At 37.3% G+C, this 20,137-nt stretch overlaps 1 protein-coding gene across 2 annotated transcripts; it reads left to right on the forward strand.

The window, feature by feature from the left end:
- The first annotated feature begins 5,866 nt into the window (after positions 1-5,866).
- Positions 5,867-19,367, forward strand: LOC121263450 (dolichyl-diphosphooligosaccharide--protein glycosyltransferase subunit 1A-like). 2 transcript variants are annotated; one of them, XM_041166347.1, is made up of 10 exons: positions 5,867-6,052; positions 7,102-7,146; positions 7,403-8,037; positions 8,127-8,274; positions 8,355-8,531; positions 16,218-16,286; positions 16,419-16,508; positions 18,106-18,264; positions 18,402-18,626; positions 18,965-19,367. In XM_041166347.1, the coding sequence occupies exons 1-10, from the start codon at positions 5,960-5,962 to the stop codon at positions 19,154-19,156; spliced, it is 1,833 nt and encodes a 610-aa protein (XP_041022281.1). In that variant the 5' UTR covers positions 5,867-5,959; the 3' UTR covers positions 19,157-19,367. The 2 variants fall into 2 exon arrangements, with proteins under 2 accessions (XP_041022281.1, XP_041022282.1); XM_041166348.1 differs by lacking the exon at positions 5,867-6,052 and adding an exon at positions 6,386-6,450.
- Positions 19,368-20,137: the final 770 nt, after the last annotated feature.

Consider the following 20,137-nt stretch of genomic DNA (forward strand, 5'->3'; position numbering starts at 1 on the left):
GTTTACCATCTGTAACCGTATAAGTTATTATTGAGGTTAATATTGTTAACATTAATCTGATGATTATTTGCTTATCTAAGGGTCACATATAACTCTACTAAGGTAGAGTTGCTAGGATTGTTGGATATAGATTTGGTTAAACTTTTAACCTTTAAGATCATAAGTCGTGTTATTTCAACCCAGTTTATAGATCACCCGTTCTGCAATTCAAACTCATGACATTGTTTTGTTTTGATATCAATTGTTAGCCAAAAGCCTACAACTGTTGGATACGGATTAGTTAAGCTTTTAACCATTAGGATTATAAGAGTTCAATCCTTTGATTTTCTCCATATTTGCTTAAGTTTTTAGTAGTGCTGCCATGCCCACAAGTCTGCAACAGCCTTCATTCTCCATAGGTGGATTGGGAATCTCTTTCATTTCTTTCACAAGATATAAGGAACCTCCAATAGCATAAAATCATGTATCAGTGCAAGTTTGAACCCCCACCCCATAATCCTCACTTATCTAAGAAGTATCAATTACTTAATAAGGCAGACCGTTGTCAGTTGATACTTGGACAAGGAAATAAATACATAATTCTTTACACATTACAAGATCTTCTTTGGATTGGGAAACGAGGATAAATTGTAGTTCAGAAAGAGTTGCGTGAGAGTGCATGATACTCCATGCCTCCATGTCAAATGTCAAATGTCAAATCACTTCTTTCACTCCATTTTTAAATTTCTTTAACAGAACCCTTAAATTTTCCAATACAAAAAAATATGTTGCCTTTTTCAATCTAAAGGTGAATTCTTCTAACAACCCAAACTTTTCTTTAATCATGGCTGAAATAACTGAACAAGGTAGGCAATCTCTTGATTGAAAGTAGTTTAAACCTGTTTGTGTTTATCTAAAAATTAATTTAAAGCCTTGTTTGGCAATAGAGATGAGATGATTTCAAAACTTCTCACAAGTTCTTTTTCAAACATCATTCAAACACAAAATACTTTTCAATTTCAAATCTTTAACTTTTTCATTTAATCATTACCTAATCATTATTCAAACACAAAACCTTATACAATTTTCCTAAACTTCCAAAATAAACACAAAAAAACAATACAATTTTTTTAAACTTCAAAATAAAAATAATATTAAAAAATAATATTCAAACAATTTTTTAACTTTGTAATATTTTTATTCAACTTTTTTTTTCTCCTTCCTCAAAACCCAATAAAATATCTCAACTCAAATTATTTAACTACTATTCATAAATCATTTCACTACTATTCAAAAATTCTCATAATTTCTCATCTCATCTCATTATCTTTTTTTTTTTTTTTTTACTAAATAAGAGGTAGATTTTATTGATACGAATGAAATAGGCATAGTTCGCATACACATGAGGTATACAAACAAAACACCTAAATACATTCTAGGATCGATAAATTAAAGACAATAAGTCATGAGTATTGTTTCCATTAAGCACAATAGCTTCAAACCAAAGAAATAATGTGTGTACAAAAAAGTTTTGAATCTCCGCCATTGTGCACTCCCTATCTTCAAAGTACCGCTTATTCTTTTCTAATCAAGTACATCATATAATGCACAACGAAATCATCTTCCACACTGCCGCCACTTGAGGACAATCTTGAATCTCCTTCCAACAAGCCAATAAATCAACCACCTTCAATGGCATTACCCAAGCGACATCAACTCTTCTAAAGATCTCATCCCACAACACCTTTGTCACCTCACAATGAAATAATAAGAGATCCACTGATTCTCCATACTTTTTACACAAATAGCACCAATCCATCACAATGAGCCCCCTCTTCCTCAAGTTGTCCATGGTCAAAATCTTCCCAAGAGCAGTAGTTCATATGAAAATAACTACTTTAGAAGGCACACGAGATCTCCAAATATTCTTCCATGGGAAATGAACATTACTTTGTGATGCCAATATTTTTTAATACGCCTTGATTGTACACTTCTTACTACCATTGGACCTCCATTGCATCTTATCCCTTCGTGCCGTAGTGTTTCCCATGGAGTATATCAATCTGAAAAACTTTGAAATGGTGTGCAATTCTCAATCATGAATATCCCTATTAAATAGAACATTTCATTGGTGAGAATAATGAGAAAATACACGCAGATCTGCCACAGAAGCATCTATGTTAACTGTAATACGATAGAGAGTTGGAAAGGCCCCATCAAGAGTGCAATCTCCACACCAAACATTATGCCAAAACCTGATTATGGTACCCTCTCCAGCCACAAAATGGATATGATTTTCGAAACTCTATCATCCTCTCCTAATAAGTTTTCATAAGCCCACGACATACCCCTTTCACTTCATTGGAGCACCCCCCCTCCCCCAAAAGCATTTCTGTGTCTAAAGTCAATAATTTTCTTCCACAGTGAATTACCCTTTAAGTGGTGCCTCCATAACCATTTTCCCAACAGAGCTTTATTGAAAGTTCTCAAATTGCATACTCTCATGCCACCATTTGAAATTGGGGAACAAACTTTATTTTGATTAACAAGATTTATTTCCTCTCCCACTCCCCCAACAAAAAAGCCAGAAATAACTTCTCAAATCTATTCGCCACCCTTGCAGGCAAAGGAAATAGAGATAAAAAATAGGTAGAAATGTTAGATAAAGTGCTCTTAATTCATGTGAGTCAACCCCCCTTCGATAAATACAACCGTTTCTAACCACCCAGCATTTTCTCTACTTTTTCCACAACCCCTTCCCAAATAGCTCTAATCTTAAAAGTCGCCCCCAACGGGAGGGCCAAATATTTCATAGGCAAAGAATACACTTTACAATCCAGAAGGCTCGCCAGGCTGTTGATATTGGGCACCATGCCCACCGCACACATCTCAGACTTACTAAGGTTCACCTTAATCCCCGACACAACATCAAAGCATAACAAAAGAGCTCGTAAAGTTTGAATGTAGCCATGATTTGCTTCACAAAAAAGGAGAGTATCATCTGCAAATAAGAGATGCGAGATTATGATAAAGCCATTAGTACCATTACCCACCGATTTTTTCGGATAGAAATCCTTCTCCAACAGCAGCCTTCACTATCCGATCAAGTACCTCCATAACAATAACAAAAGGAAGAGGAGACACTAGGTCCCCTTACTACAATCCACGAGAACTGTTAAAAAATCCAACAGGGGTGCTATTAACTAGCACCGAGAAGCAAGCGGTAGAAACACAATGTCGTATCCATGAAATCCACCTATCATCAAAGCCATACCTCCCAAGCAAGTATAAAAGAAATTCTCAATTCACATGATCATATGTCTTTTCCATGTCAAGCTTGCATAGAATACTTGAAACTCCCTCCCTCAACCTATGATCGAAGCACTCATTGGCAATGAAAACCGAATCAAGGATTTGTCTCCCCGAACAAATGCATTTCAAAGCTTATAAATAATTTGTTCCAATACCGGGTTTAGCCAATTAGCAAGAACCTTTGAAATGATCTTGTATACTCCACTCACAAGGCTTATGGGGCAGAAATCCTCAACTGCCGTAACCCGATGCTTTTTCGATATGAGAGTAATGAATGTCACATTGAGACATTTTTCAAACTTCTTAAAGGAGTGGAACTCAAGGAAAACCTGCATAACATCACAGTTCACAATATCACAACAATCTTGAAAGAATCTCATCGAAAAGCCATCCGGACCCAGCGCTTTGTCCTTGGTCATACCATGAATGACCTTATAAATCTCATCTTCGTCAAAAGGTCTTTCCAACCAACTTGTACACTATGAATCAATCGACTCAAATAACAAATTATCAAGCTTCAGCCTCCAACAGGCCGGTTCCTTGAGGAAGTTCTCATAATAATGCACAATATGGTATTCTAATTCATAAGGGGAAGAGAGCACTTGAGTACCTAAGTAAAGTGTCTCAATAGTATTGTTGCGCTTATGTGAATTAGCCACTTTATGGAAGAATTTCGTGCATTTGTCACCTTCTTTTAGCCAAAGGGCCCTCTAGATTTTTGCCGCCACGAAATCTCCTCCATCAACAATATCCTCTCCAGCTCAGTCACAACCGAACTCTTCCTCAATAATACCTCATTTAAGATGTCTCTCATCAATACCCTCCTTTCTAACTCCTTTAGCTCCTCCATAAGGGTAGTCTTCTAATTGTCAATGCTGCCAAAAACTTCCAAATTTAACTTCTTTAGATCTTGCTTCAAAGCATTAAGTTTACCTATAAGAATGAAACTGGGAGTGCCTGTGAACTAATAAGAAGACCACTAATGGTTTGGATTCAGAGATGAGTTGAGATGGGTTGAGATGGTTTGTGAATAGTAGAATAAAAGTTGAATTATTTATTATATTTTATGTAGAAATTTGATAAAGTTGTTTTAGGATTTGAAAAAGTTGAATTGTTTATTATATTTTGTGTGGGAATTTAAAAAAATTGTAATGATGTAATGAGATGGGTTAAAGTGGGTTTTGAATGCAAACAAGGCCTAAGAATGCACCTTCTCTACAAAATCGTCAACTACTAACCATATATTTCCAAACTTGAAATACTTGCATCCCCCATGAATATCTCTACAATTTGACAAAATAGAAAAGTGATTCGAGCAAACTCGGGGCAATCGCTTCTAACATAGTTCTAGAAAGTGGGCCTCCCATGAAGGAGAGACGAGTAACCTATCCAATCTTGACCAACCTCGGCTATTTGACTATGTGAAGTCACCCCAACAAGGGTGAGATCCATGAGGTCCAAATATATGAACTCAAAGAACTCCTCCATGGCCAAGGAGTTGCGATAATTTCTCGATCGCTTACTGGGAAAGCAAGTAATATTAAAATCCCCACCTATACACCACGCCACATCCCATAAATAAACTCGCCAACTCCTCTCATAGCCTTCTCCTATCTCTATCCATGTTTGGCCCATATATGCCTATATAAGCCCACTCTCATCCATCTACAACATTTTAAAATAAACTAGCAATCGAGAAATTTCCTACACACTCCCTTACCACCTCCACCACTCTTTTATCTCACATTAAAAGAATGCCGTCTGAAGCTCCCAAATAGGTCAAGTAGGACCAACCTACATACGAACACCCTCACAAACTACAAATGATTCTTCTATCGATGACCCGCAATTTTGTTTCTTAAAAACACACCACATCAACATTTCACATCCGCAATAAGGATTTTATGTGAAGGCGCTTGTTGCAATCATTAAGCCCCTACACATTCTAAGAAAAAAATCTTAGACTTCATGAGTACAAAGAGTACCCCTCCTTTTCAATTTATCCCTTTTGCCACTCCCTTCCTTCGCTTCATAATTAATAGTATATTTGAGCCGTTTGAGTTACCTATCTCGCTTTGTGGCTGACTTCGATTGACCATCTTAATCTGTTCTCCAAAGCCTACACAAGAAACCCCAATACAAGCTTGTATCTCTTCTTCCTACTCCATCACCCATTTGATCACCTACTCCATCACCCACTCCGAGAAACCTTCGTTATCTAAGCATGCTCTTAGGCTTAAAAAACAGTTTTAGGGAGAAAAAAGGAATTCGGCGCCCTTTTTTTTTTTTTTTCAGGAACTAATCAACTTAAAAAGTAATTTTGAAATTAAGTTAAGTAGAAAGTGAAATTTTTATTATATATTTTTGAATCATTAATTCCTTTTTTATTCCTTCTGACGTAATATCAAATAATTAACGAGATAAATGAAAACTAAAACATGTTCTTTTATTATATAATATCATGTCGAAAATATAATAATGAAACAAATGATTAATTATATAATTTCATAAAATCTTTTTTTCTCTGTACGTGTGGTTAAAAAAAGAAGGGAAAAAAATCCATGGTAATTGTGAATTGAAAGGAGAAAGTCCACAACTTCACTCACTCACTCACGGTAGTAGTAGCAGTAGCATTAGCCATACAACTGCGAGTCGTAGTTCCCAAACCATGGGATTTAGGTTCGATCTTCTACTGTTTATGATCGCTCTACTATCTGTTCCAGTTTTATCCGATCGGATCCTGTCCAAGGTCGACCGACGTGTAAGTCGCACGCTCCTCGATCTTTCCTCATTCTTTTTTTTTTTCTTTTGGTAGTTTTATATGGTTTAGGATTTTGAGAGATGTATTTCTTGGTTTAGCTCGATCACGGACCTGTTGGAAGTTTAAATTGCGAATTTAGAAATTAAAGATTGCAATGCAATGTACAGTCTAATGTATTAGACTTGTTCGGAAAGTGATGGCATTTCAAGATCGGCAATAGAATTTGATGGGAATCATTGAATTGTTTGAAAAAGTAGTTTCGTTTCTAATCTTTTGTCGTAATGATGACTCTCGTTATTGATTATTGTTTCAGATGAAATAGAAATTTGCTAATGAAGGCATTTTAGTTTTAAAGAAAACTAAACAGGCCCTCGATGAACGAGATTCACAATACTTCAGTGAAGTGACGCCTTCTCAAACTTGTTATTTAAGCGTTCCTTTTCAGTTTCGCTAATGAGATGGACTATCGTCCCAAATATCTTCTGCATTTAGGAGATAAATAGACACAATATGTGAGCAATATTTAATATTGGCGGTGGGCGGTATGGAAAAGTATTAAATACTGTAGAGTCCATAAGTTGTGTCTCTGTCTCCCTAATTATGAAAAAAAAAATTGGGCGGATAATTGTAAGGGACCTGAACCCAAATGAAATGCCAATGCTTTTGTTCTTTTTTCTTTTTTTTCCTGCGAATTATATCTAATATGATGTACTTGCATGGTTTTGTCCCAAGTCCTTTTGCGCAAAGAGTAGGTACTGTAGGTCCCGAACATAGTTTCTGTAGGCACAATTTGATGTATTATTTTGGCCAGCGGTCTGTTTTTTTTTTTTTTTTTTTTTTTTTTTTTTTTTTTTTTTTCTTTTTAAATTTTCCTTATATCCAGCTTGTCTTCCTCGGCAGATGCAAAACACGACCTGCATAATAACATAATACTCATTCCTTGCTGAGGACTGCTAGCTATATATTGTAGCTCATTTACTTTTATGGTTTTTTTTCCTATTGTCAACCTTTGATACCCTTTATTGACCATATTTGTTTCTTGCTTGCAGATTGATTTGACAACGCAAGCTGTGAGAATCACTTCAACATTGAAGGTGCCATATATGCCCCTTTTCTGTCTCCGTTGTATTGTTCTCTGATACAATTCACGTATGCAAAAGATTGAGTTTACTTCATTTTTTCTGTTATTCTTCTAGTATGGTAATTTGTTAAAGGTTTTCGTATATTTTTCCTTATATTGCTATTGGTAAGAATAGCTGTTTTTTTTTTTTTTTTTAAATAAAAAATAAAAAATAAAAATCTATGTTTGCCTATTCTGGTGATGTTGTAAATTTGATCCCTGCTTTCCAGGTGGAGAATGCAGGAAGTGATCTGGTTTCCGAGGTTTTATTGGCCTTTCCTGATGACCAGGCAAAACACTTAGCATATTTGACGGCAACAAATAATGAAGGGAAAGGAAAAGCTAAAAGTTCTTCTGTCAGCTTCCCTGTTGATGTTGTCCGCCCTAAAGGAATGCCTCCTTCCTTGACTTTCTATTCAGTATCTTTACCCAAGGGGTTGGGCAAGGGCGACAGCTTAACTTTGGAAGTCTTGGCTGTTTTTGCGCATGCATTGCAACCATTTCCCGAGAGAATTACACAGGCTGATATACAACTTGTTGTTTTTTATGAGACTGCACACTATCTCTCTCCTTATGCAGTCAAGGTCCAATCACTCAGTGTAAAACTGCCTGATGCAAGAATTGAGTCTTTTTCAAAAATAGAAAATACTAAGATTCATGGTTCCGAGATTAAGTATGGTCCCTATGAGAATCTTCCGCCCTTCTCTTACTCACCTATAGCTGTTCATTTTGAGGCGAATCAACCCTTTGCAATTGCTCAACAGTTGATAAGGGGGATAGAGATTTCCCACTGGGGCAATGTGCAGGTGACAGAGCATTACAATCTTGTCCATGGAGGTGCTCAGAGCAAGGGGGAGTTCTCTAGGTCTGTTTAATTTTTCTTTATAGGTTTGTATGCTTTCTGCTAATTGCTATGTTAGTGGAAGTTTGAATTTGTGCTATTTTCTCTCGCAGGCTTGATTATCAGGCCAGACCCCATGTAAGAGGTGCATCAGCCATTAGGCATCTTGTTGCAAAATTGCCTCCAAGAGCTCATTTTATTTATTACAGGGATGAAATTGGCAACATTTCAACATCTAAGTTATGGGGTGACCCTAAAAAGGTCCATATTTTAATCAATGTGGAATGATTTTTGGAATTTCTTTGTGAATTTTGACTATAGTTACCACCTCTTTATTGCAGACAGAATTAGTAATTGAACCTAGGTATCCAATGTTTGGTGGTTGGAGAACTGCTTTTACTATTGGATATGGCTTGCCACTTCAGGACTTCTTGTTTCACTCGGAGGGAAAGCGCTGCCTTAATATTTCTTTTGGTTCCCCCATTAATGAGGTGGTCATTGACACTCTCATTGTGAAGGTAAGTTATATGATAATACTTTGGCATTTGATTTTTGACCCTCCATCGTATATTTCTTATTGGTCTAGTAAAAGCAACAGGGAAAGTACGACTTCCTGCTTGGAAAATTTAGTATCTTATAAAGCTAGCATGGAATCAAATAATGCTGGTACAGGATGGGCAACTGAAAAAGGTGGAGGCTAGATTTAGTGAAGTTTCTTGGGAGGCTGCCTTGGGAATTGAATATATCTCTACTGTAAAATACCTTAGCCTCTAAGAATGGAGTAAAATGAGGTTTTGTAATGTACTAAATTGAACATTGCTTTTTCATGCATGGACCTTGTGGGGCAGGGTAGGGTTGGTTGAAGTTAACCTCGTTTGGTTACACATATGAGATGAGATAAAAGTTGAAAGTTAAATAAAATATTGTTATAATATAATTTTTATTTTGGAATTTGAAAAAGTTGAATTGTTTATTATATTTTGTATGGGAGTTTAGAAAAGTTGTAATGATTATATGAGATGAGATGAGATGTCTCAGTAACCAAACCAGGCCTTAGTTTTCCAAGAATGTTCACAACAGTGGAATGTCAGCTTCATTAAGGAGGCTCATGATTGGGAGTTTGATGTTTTCACTGAACTTTTTAATGTGCTATATACTCCTTTGGTACTGATAATGGAGAGGTGAATAAGATTATTTGGATTCCTTCTAGTAAGGGAGATTTTCTGTATGCTCATACTGTAAGGCCCTTGCTACTCAGGATAGCAATCACTTCCCGTGGAAGAGTATTTGTAGGAGTAAGGCACCCCCAAGGATGCCTTTTTTGTTTGGACAGCATCCTCAGGGAGGATTCTGACCATAGGCAACCTAAGGAAACTTGGGTTTATCCTTACTAATTGGTGCAGTATGTGTAAAAAGAGTGGCGAAACAATGGATCATTGACTTCGACATTGTGAGTTTGCCACGGCCCTATGGTATGGTTTTTTCAATAGAATGGGATTAGCATGGGTTTTGGTATCTCTCATATTGCAGATGTGTGGAAGATGGTTCCCATTTTATTACTATGGTGTATTTGGAGGGAAAGGAATTACCGGAACTTTGAGGATCGGGAGCTCTCTTCGGAAGTATTTAAGAGTTTTTTTTTTCTTGAAGACTTTATTTGTGTGGGCCATTGCTATATATTTTAATGGTCTTAGCTTTCACGATTTTCTTGTATATTTCCCTAGTTCCTAGCTAGGTGTACTCTCTTGTATACTTCCTGTGTACTTGGGTTATGCCTGTTTGGGAATTAATAAAAGATATTTTACTTATAAAAACATAAAATAACTTTTCCAAGAATGGAATGAAGAGAGAGAGAAACAGAGAAAGACAGACAGAGAGAATGCATGGATTATCCCCCCTTTTCTTGCTTTTTTTAAAATCATTCCCGTGTTCCATTTAATGTTACTGTTGCATGTAGTTATTTCAAGCTGCTCGTGGATGAGTTTCTATTAATGTGTCTAGGGGATGTTTGGAAAATGAAATGAGATGAGAATTTTATGAATAGTAGTAAAATGGTTTGAGCTAAGATGTTTTATTAGGTTTTGAGAAATGAGAGAGAAAAAGTTGAATAAAAATATTATAAAGTTAGAATTTAATTTTTTTAATATAATTTTTATTTTAGAATTTGAAAAATTTGTATTTTCTTTTGTTTTTTGTTTGAAAGTTTGAGAAAGTTGTAAAGGGATAACTAAGTTCATGTGCCTATATGGGATGACAGCTTTATGGGTTGGTAAGGGGATAGAGGATTGTTTAAAACTCTTCTGTCATGATGGATTCTTCAAGGAGTTAAGGATAGGTAATGGAGTTCTCATCATTCAACATCATATTAATGCAAAGGGCAGTTTTCTGCAACTTTCAGAATTCCGAAATAGGAGGAGGAAATGTTTGTTGGTGATCCCTGAAGGTGCAAATGGCATTGGATGGAAAGGTTTTCTGAATTCCATTTGAAGCGTCAATGGGTCCAAAGCTGTTGTTTTGAAGCCTGCAAACAGATGGGAGTTCGTTGATGGAAAGACAGTGGGAAGGCCTTCCTCGATCAAAGGTGCCTTATACGCCTCAGTGTTGAGGTCACCGGCGGGTAGTTCGGTCGAGAATAGCTTCGCGGCGGAAGGAAATAGTAAGACACTTGTAGGAGACAAAGGTTGTCGAGTGAAATTGGGAGAAGTGGAGGGTATGCACCATGTGGTGCATGGTGGAATGGCTGCCTCGGTCAAGTGTTTGAGTGTGGGAGAAGTGGAGGGGGTCCTGTGGACTGTTAAAGCTCAATCGTCAGGAGTTATGGAGTATGTGAGAGATCTTATGATTAGTGTGGATTAGGAGTTGGACTTGGTCATGGGTTTGGGAGGTGGGTTGAAAACGGACGAAGGGGGGCGGGGGGTAGTTCCTATGGGTTTGAAGGCCTCAAGTGCGCCGGCAAAGGGTACTTCGACACCATCATAGATAGGGTCGTCAGACGCCAGCATCTCGTTCACTAGGGGTGGGCTTTGACTTCGACGGAGTCGGAATGCCCACCTCCGACCTCTGACTCCGATTGGGAGCGGAGGTCAAAACCCCCTCCGACTTCGACTTCGATTGGAATCGGAGTTGGAGCTCTGATCGGAGTAGAAAATGGGCTCGAGCAAACAATCTGTGTGATGGTCGCTCTAGCCACACTTGGGCGAAGGCTCGAGCGAACAATCTGTGTGACATTGGCTCGAGCAAACAATCTATGTGACTTTCGCTCGGGCCACACTCGAACGAACAATCTGTGTGATGTTCGCTCGATCTACACTCGAGCACCACTCGAGCGAACATCACTTGGGGGGAAAAAAAAACCCTGATTTTTATGAAAAAAGTCAGATTTTGGAGCCCACATGGGCTTCGACTCCAACTCCGAACTCCGACTACTGGAGTCGGAGTAACTCCAACTCTGACTCTGAATTCCGCAAACTCCGACTCCATTGGAATCGGAGCCTTGTCGGAACTTGGACGGAGTTCGGAGCTTGAAAATTTTGCCCACCACTACTGTTCACACTGGTTTGCCGTTTGGTTGCCCTCAGTCACCAGTTGTAATTGGGGTTGGTACCTTTTTCCAGGGTTCACTTTCAGTTGAAGATGGGGTCCTTCCAAGGTTTTGAGTACTTTGGAAGAGGCAGACGAGCTTCTTCAGAAGATGAAAATGGGATAACAGAAGTTAGTGTTCCCCCTACCTCTTCTATGCCTCCTGAGGGAGTAGTAGGGTCTGACAAAGTGGCACAGAAAGGGTCGTCTGGGGGTGGAGCACCTACAAGCTATGTTCTCGTTGATGGAATGATGACACCTATGCCGGAGGTAAAGGAACCTCTAGGGGTGGGCTCTGACTTCAAAGGAGTCGGACCTTTGACTCCGATTGGGATCGAAGGTCAAAACCCCCTCCGACTCCGACTTCGATTGGAATCGGAGTCGGAGCTCCGATCAGAGTAGAAAATGGGCTCGAGCGAATAATCTGTGTGATGTTCGCTCTAGCCACACTCAAGCGAAGGCTCGAGCGAGCAATCTGTGTGATGTTCGCTCGAGCGAACAATCTATGTGACTTTCGCTCGGGCCACACTCGAGCGAAGGCTTGAGCGAACAATCTGGGTGATGTTCGCTCGAGTGGTTGAGTGAACATCACCCGGAAAAAGAAAAAAAAAAAAAAAAAAAAAAGGCCCTGATTTTTATGAAAAAAGTCAGATTTTAGAGCCCACGTGGGCTTCGACTCCAACTCCGACTCATAATTCTGCAAACTCCAACTCCATAGGAATCGGAGCCTTGTCAGAACTCGGACGGAGTTCGGAGCTTGAAAATTTTGCCCACCCCTACTATTCACTCCGGTTTGCCGTCTGGCTGCCCTCAGTCACCAGTTGTAATTGGAGTTTGTGACATACCAGTTTTGGTTTTAGGGTATATAAGTAATTTTTCTAGTAAACTTATATTTTTAGAATTTATATTTTTATGATTATAGTTTTATCAGAATTTATATGTACTTTATCTTTATATTTTCTATTATAGTTGCGATTTATGATTTGTTAGAGTTTTGTTTTAATAAGGATTTCTAAAGTGTATCAGATTATGTACTACGGTTTTGTTTTGAAATTTAAAGTTTAAATTTTTCTTCTAGTCACCGAACCTCATCACTTTGTTAGCCTCTGTTTGAACTTCAAACCACCCAACCCGTATGTTTCTCTCGGTGATTTTGTTTGTTTTGCTAGCGTCCTAGTGGAACACCAACTCTAGTGCCGTGTATTCCTCTACTCATGCACGTCTATGCTCTTCTAGGGTTTCTCTAATTCTCTATCACCTACCATTATATATATCGCTTACCTCGTACGAGAAGAGTATCTCGTGAGCCACTCCAAAGCATCTGCTTCTGAAACACCCAGAGTACCAAAACACTGCCGTTTAAGCCTTAGATTCTTCCAACCGCCGCCGACCACCATAGGACATCAAAGCACCACCCGTGGAACCAGAAACTGCCGACCAGCTCAGCCCCAGCTCACCCACTCCCTTCCGGTAAGGCCTCGGCCGCCACAGCTCTCTCTCTCTCTCTCTCTTGGTTTCGGTTTAGTAGTTCCTCTCTCTCTAAACTCTCTCTCTCTTTCTCTCACTCGGCGCCGACCACCATAGGAGCCCTCAGTCGCGCCGCCGGTCACTCCCAGCCACCAGCGCCGCCATCGCCTCAGCTCCTCTCCCTCGGTGAGTTCCTCCATCGCAGACCCTCTCTCTATCTCAAACTCTCTGTGTTTTTGGTTGCCATGCACTCGGGTTCTTGAAGAACCCGTGGGTTTCTTTTTGATGGGCCTTGGGCCTTAGGCCCGTATGGGGTTGGGATGGGCTTATTTCCTGTTTGGGCTCATGTTGTGTAGTATTATTATTATGGGCCAGAGTTTTTAACCCTTTTTACAGACTATAATAATGTTTAATTGAATATGATCTTATTTTATTTCAATAATTATTTTAGTGAAATTTATTGAGTTTAATATTACTAGTTGAGTTATTAAATAAATGTAGTTAATTAAAGGTTCATTTTTTTTTAATAAAAATGTTTAAAGAATTAGAAATATGTTTTTAAAGAATAATGTTAAGTCTAATATTTGAATTAAATTTCCTTTGTCAATTTAGTAAAATTTTAATAAAATTTCTATGTTAAGAATTTAGTGGAATTGGTTAAGTTTCTTATAAGATTTAATAATTATGTTGAGAAATGAAACTTAGTTTAAGAATTTAAGTTTTTGTGAATTATTTTAAAATAGCTCGAGTATTTCTACTAAATTATAAATTAGTATTTTAAGTAATTTAAATACTATGAATTATTGATTTTAGTGTTAAACAAATATTGGTTTGACTATATTTTAGAATTTCGAATTTAGTTAAGTAAGATATTAGTATTTATTTATTTCCAAACAATTTGGTGATAGTTATTTATTGAATATAGGTCTCAGGTTACGAAGTATTATTCAAGAAGAAACGCATCGAGGTAAGTAAATTTGATCATAAATTAGGATCATCACAATTAGCTTATATGTATGTATTATCCAAGCCAGTTCATTGATAGCCACTATTTATGAACCGCTCATGTCATATGCAAGCATGTCATCTAGCATAGCATACGACCATGTCATTCCGCATCATGTTTAAATTCAGAATTTTATGATTATGTATGTAGTATGTCATGCATCTCATGTGTATAAGACACGTAAGCCATCTTAAATTCAAGTGTAAGATAATATCAGATCAGTTAATAAAATGGCCATTCAGATGCATGGTACCAATGCAGTTCAGTTCAGGGTGGATGTGCAAGCCACGAACTCAGTCGTGGTCCACCATAGTATGTCAGAATACTATCAGCGGCTCCCCTTGCGGCCGCGGGATGTGGGGCCGGTGCACAACCTTGCACACAGGGTTAAGTGTGTTGGCCAGTCAGATAAATCAGTTAAATCAGTCAGATCAGTTTGTTAATTCAGTTAAGACAGTCATACATAGTATAAGCATCAGCATGAACAGTCATGAATTTTTTTTGCTCAGTATGAAAGTTGTTATGAAAATCTTATGTTCATTACGTTTACGTTGTGATAAATTTCTTACTGAGTCATCGACTCATTTTAGTTTATTTTCATTTTTTAACCACCCAGGTGAAGATGATGATTACGAGCAGGCAGGCCTGGAGTAGAAGGAGCATTTATTTTTTTTAGTTCAGACTTTCTAAAATAAACATGTTTTTATGACATGAATTTATTTCAGTTTATTTCATTTAATATTTTGGAAGACAGTTTTATTAGACATTTTTCCGCATAATAAAAGTTCAGTTTTTTTTTTAAATTATGAAATTATGGGATCTATTACCGGATTATTTTTATGGAAAATACGTTGCACTCCTAGCCTACGGGAAGGGGGTGTTACAGAGTTGGTACCTTTTTCCAGGGTTCACTTTCAGTTGAAGATGGGGGTCCTTCCAAGGTTTTGAGTACTTTGGAAGAGGCAAACGAGCTTTTTCAGAAGATGAAAATGGGATAACAGAAGGTAGTGCTCCCCCTACCTGTTCTATGCCTCTTGAGAGAGTAGTAGGGTCTGACAAAGTGGCACAGAAAGGGTCGTCTGGGGGTGGAGCACCTACAAGCTATGTTCTCGTTGATGGAATGATGACACAAGGTAAAGGAACCTCTAATGGTAATAGCAACAATGGACAACAACAATATAGTTGTTGAGGAGGTTTGAGATTTGAATGCAAGATACTGGGGGGAGGAATTTACGGGTTTATGGTTGGTGCCTTGTGAGGAAGAATGTCTAGGGTCGGGAGAGCAGTTGGGAACTATGTCTGTGGATAATGTTGTTCCCTTGGTTTCTCTTCCTCTGACAAACAACATTGCAGGTTTACCATCAGATTGGGTTCTACATAAGGTTAACGAGATTCAGCATATTGTGGGGCTTTCATACGGAGTATGTGAAGACCAATTTAGAGCACTACTCACAGCAATAGAGGCAGGCCACTCACTTGAAACCAAATTAAGTTTTAAGAAAAGCAGGGAGTTAAAGCGTATTTCTTGGGCAATCAACTATGACGCTAAGGGAGATAGCTCATGTTGAGAGAAGACGAAAGGGAGGACATTATGAAGATGTCCTCGTAGAGGGAGTTTCGGGTGGAGTATTAGTCTTATGGGGGGTGGGGGTTAAAGAGGTGTGTTCTATTCCAATTCGGGCTTTATGTATTTTGGATAGATTTCTAATTTTCATGGGCTTTTTGGGTCATTTGGGGCTAGCTAGTATGGGCTAGATGTTTTCTTGTATACGTCCAGTGTACTTGGTTACGCCTATTCATATATATAATATTTTACTTATAAAAAATAAAAATATGTAGGTATTTTAGACGGCGTATGTAGGTATTTTCTCTTGTATACTTCCTATGTACTTTGGTTATGCCTATTTATGGTAATAAATCTCTTATTAATTATAAAAAAAAATGATAATGATGGATGAAAAAGTTGAATATTTGAAATTGAAAAGTGTTGTGTTTTGAGTGATGTTTGGGAAGGAAATTAAGAGATGAGATGAGATAGTTTGTGTTCCCAAACAAGCCCTAAGTGTGGCCAAGAAGTCTTACAAGCTAGAATTGTAGTCAGTTTGTTAAAAAAAAATCTATTTAACATTGACTTGGTGCTTGTGAACTATAGGTTGTTTTGCCCGAGGGTTCTACAGATATCTCAGTCTCTGCTCCATTTCCTGTGAAACAAGGCCAAGAGGTATTAAATCATTAAGTTAGAATGCCAGCATTTTTTCCATTCATTGTTCAAAGTGTTCAATATTTTTTTAATTCTAATTATCTGGGTTCTTCTTTTTCTTTATCTTCAATTTGTGCACATGATTCATCGCAGACAAAATTTTCACACTTGGATGTTGTTGGTAGATCAGTGATTGTGCTGGAGAAGACCAATGTTGTGCCAGAGCATAATCAGCATTTCCAGGTATTACTTTCACCTATTTCAAGTAACATTTGAAACAACGCCAATATGCCAGAAGTGTATGCACAAATCTGTGATGATTAAATTGTTTTAGAATAATATGAAAAGGTTATAGATATCATTGAAACTGTTATCATTTTATCCTTTTTAAAATATTGTATCTGTGCCATTCGAAATCTAGTAGTGTATAATGTACTTTAAGTTTTCATTATTGACATATAAGGCTTCAAAAATCTGAGTTCATAGCTTTTTATTATTTATAAAAGTAAGAAAATAAAAACCTAAGATAGTGTGAAAAGAAAGTTTTACACTGGGCGTTCATTCCTTTTATGAGTCAAAAGACTTGATGTTTATTAGTCATCTTTGAATTATTTGCATAAAATTGTGATACATATAAAATACATTTTAGAAGCTTTCCTGATAGGATGAGAGCTTCTACTTTGACTAATAAGCTCCTAATTATATTTGACCGAAGCCCATGCATAAAAACCTATAAACTAAAAAGATTCCTTTTAATAAAATTGAAACCCAGCCAAAAATTATGGCCCACAACCAACTATTACTGAGAATTATCCTTGATTCCAGAAAAACTAAACACACGAAAGATAGAATGTATTCACCTAATCAACACCACGGACACTTCTTCACGGACCAAAAAGGTTCCTGATTGGTTTTGCCTTCGTGTTAGGCTTCAAACAGGACTTCTTCTGTAGCCATAAAGGGGCTGTATTATCACTGTTTCCACCCTTTATTTTATGAACTTCGTTTGTCTTACTTGATCTTGGAGTGGTCCTGGGCTAGAGGGGTGCTCCTTTGTGCAGTATTTGTTGGTTTTACTTCACCTGAACACTTGATGCCTTGGAGGACTTCATTCTGGATGAAAATTTTTCTTCTCCCTGACTCTTAAAACATTTTTTTTCTAATTTCTGTTGCTTTGTTTTATCTTCTTTTCCTTGTTTTCTATTATCTTTAGGACTTATGTCTTAGGTATAGGCTTTTAGACCATATAAAGGTTATTTTTAAACATTAATATTTAGTTTATTATAGAGTTATTTTGATAAAAGGAGATTTTTTTTATTTGTTCCTCTTCTTTGTGGTGCTCAAGAATTTATAGAGAAATGTGTTTTATCGCTTACGCTGCTTCACAGTTGTTCTCATACTGTCATGTTTAACATTGAAAATGAATGGGACAAATGATGCAAAGTAAAATATATGTGCTTATAATTTTTTTATAGTTTGTTATTCTTATTTTAGTTTTTCTAGGGATTAAGGAGAGGGGAAGGCCTATATGCATAGAAAATCTATATATACAGTGTTTTTTTTCTTCTTTCCTTTTGTTTAGCTCTCAAAATATAATTTTCATTAATACCTACCCTCCCCCCCCCCCCCCCCCCCCCCCCCCCCCCCCCCCCCCCCCAACCCAAAAAAAAAAAAAAAAAAAAGAGGAAGGAAAAACATGCGTGACATTTGCAAAAGCAAAAACAGAACCAAAGAAGGAAATGAAGAAGCAAGAAAATTCATGTGTGACATTTTTCTTCTGCTTAATTCCCAGATTGTTCTGAATGTTCACTTCCCTGGATTATTTTGGGTTATTTTGCAGGTCTATTATAAGTTCAGCAGTCTCTCAATGTTCAGGGAGCCATTGATGTTGATCTCTGGATTTTTCTTTCTTTTTGTGGCCTGCATTATATACATGCATGCAGATTTGTCAATCTCCAAATCTTCTCCCTCTTATTTGGCAAAGTTGCAGTGGTATGAGGTTAGTAGGTGGTATAGTCCAGTGTAAAATGTTAGTTGTCAATCAGAAAGTATGTGTATGTGGCACCTTTTGCACTTTTTTAAGAAAGAATTCTTACTTATTAAATATTATAATATAAAATGTGTGCTGTGTTTCAGGTGCAAGCAGGAGTTCCGCAGGTTCGAAATATCTTCGACCGATGTTTAACAGCACATGATAAGCTGGAGGCATCATTACGTGACCTTTCCCGGACAGGAGATGTCCAAGCTTGTAAAGCATCTCGGAAAGCAGTTGATAATTTGTTAAAAGATCTCTCAAAAGATTTGAAGCCCTTGCTGGTATCTCTGCAATCCTCTCCTCAGGCTGCTCAGATCTTACCCAAGGTTTGCTGTTTATTTGCTGCCCTTCTTGTAAATTACCAATTCTATGCAATTCAAAGTTGAGACTTAGTGCAACAATTTTCCGGCCCTAAAATATTGGTCCAGTGTTCAATTTGTAAGACATTGAATGCTACAAGTTAAAGGCACTTCCAAGTTTTAGTGCCCTAGCACAGAGAGAGCTGGAAAACTGTCCTATATACGTTTGGACTTCTTGAAACAAACCCTGTTTTATATACCAGGCTGCGTTACTTTTTTTTTTTTTTTTTTTTTTTTTTTTTTTTTTTTTTTTTTTATTTGGCTGCTTTACATCAAGTCTGCTTTACTGTTGGCTGTTTGTGTAGGTGGAGGAACTGATTGCCAAGGAGAGAGAATTACAAGAGAAGCTGATGGTGAAACATTCAACTGTGGTCGACAGCTATGAGAAGAAGTTGAGTGGACGGGAAATTGAGAATCGGGTTGCTTTGCAGCAGCAAAAGATTACAGCCTTGAGGCAGGAGGTCGATGATCTTCTTGATTTTATTGATGAGATATGACAAATGGGGTCTAGTATCTGGCCCCCAACCTAACTGGGTAGTTTTGTTTTGGGTAGACAAAGATACTGCCAACAGATATACCTGATTGGGAAATGTTTCTGGTCGGAATTTTGATGTGCTCACTTGGTTTTTTATTTTATTTATTTTGGCTCAACTAGACAATTTTATGTATTTTTATAGAGAAATGATAGTTGTAGTCGTGAGTACGTAAGCGCTGCGCAATCATTTATAAAAAATTAAATAAATACGGGATTCACATGAAAAAAATTAATTTTTTAATAGTGAACTTCACTCTTTTTTAAAACGACTATATGGCAACTGTATACTTCACAACTGTATGTAGCATTACTCATTTTTATGTTATACTATTTATGTAACAACCATGGATTTCAGCTTTGCACTTATGCCAAGTGCCTGATTGGATGCCAAACTTTAACAAGGCTCGTGAGTGTCTGCGCGGCATCCATGTAGCTACAGGCTTGTGCTTGTGTTGGTTCGCATTTTCTTACCCACGCCAGTTTTAGTGCTGCAGTATTAGTTATGAAGAAGACCTCAACTCTCTGATGACGCAGTCATATTCATATTTGTACTTGTGCAAGTACTACTAAGGCTCCGTTTGATATTGAAAGTGTTTTATCTTATTTTATCTCATTATTATAAATTTTTTAAATTTTCACATAAAATAACAATTAACGTTTTTAAATTTCAAAACAATAATAATATTATAAAATAATATTTTATTTAACTTTTAATTTTCATATAAAATTATCTCATTTCATATCGTCTCACTATTCAAACCATATCTAAACCAACCACCAAGGGTGGTCGGTTCTTGGTGGTCGGTTACTCCATGTGATTTGACATGTATTATGTCTGGGTTCAAATTCAAATATGAATTCACAGTAAGCTACTAGTATTAAACGCTTAAGAATTAATTAAATTTACCTTACAAAAAGGTCGACTTTCTAACTTTATTCATAC

Source organism: Juglans microcarpa x Juglans regia, chromosome 4S, assembly GCF_004785595.1.
Source record: "Juglans microcarpa x Juglans regia isolate MS1-56 chromosome 4S, Jm3101_v1.0, whole genome shotgun sequence".
Taxonomy (NCBI): Eukaryota; Viridiplantae; Streptophyta; class Magnoliopsida; order Fagales; family Juglandaceae; genus Juglans; species Juglans microcarpa x Juglans regia.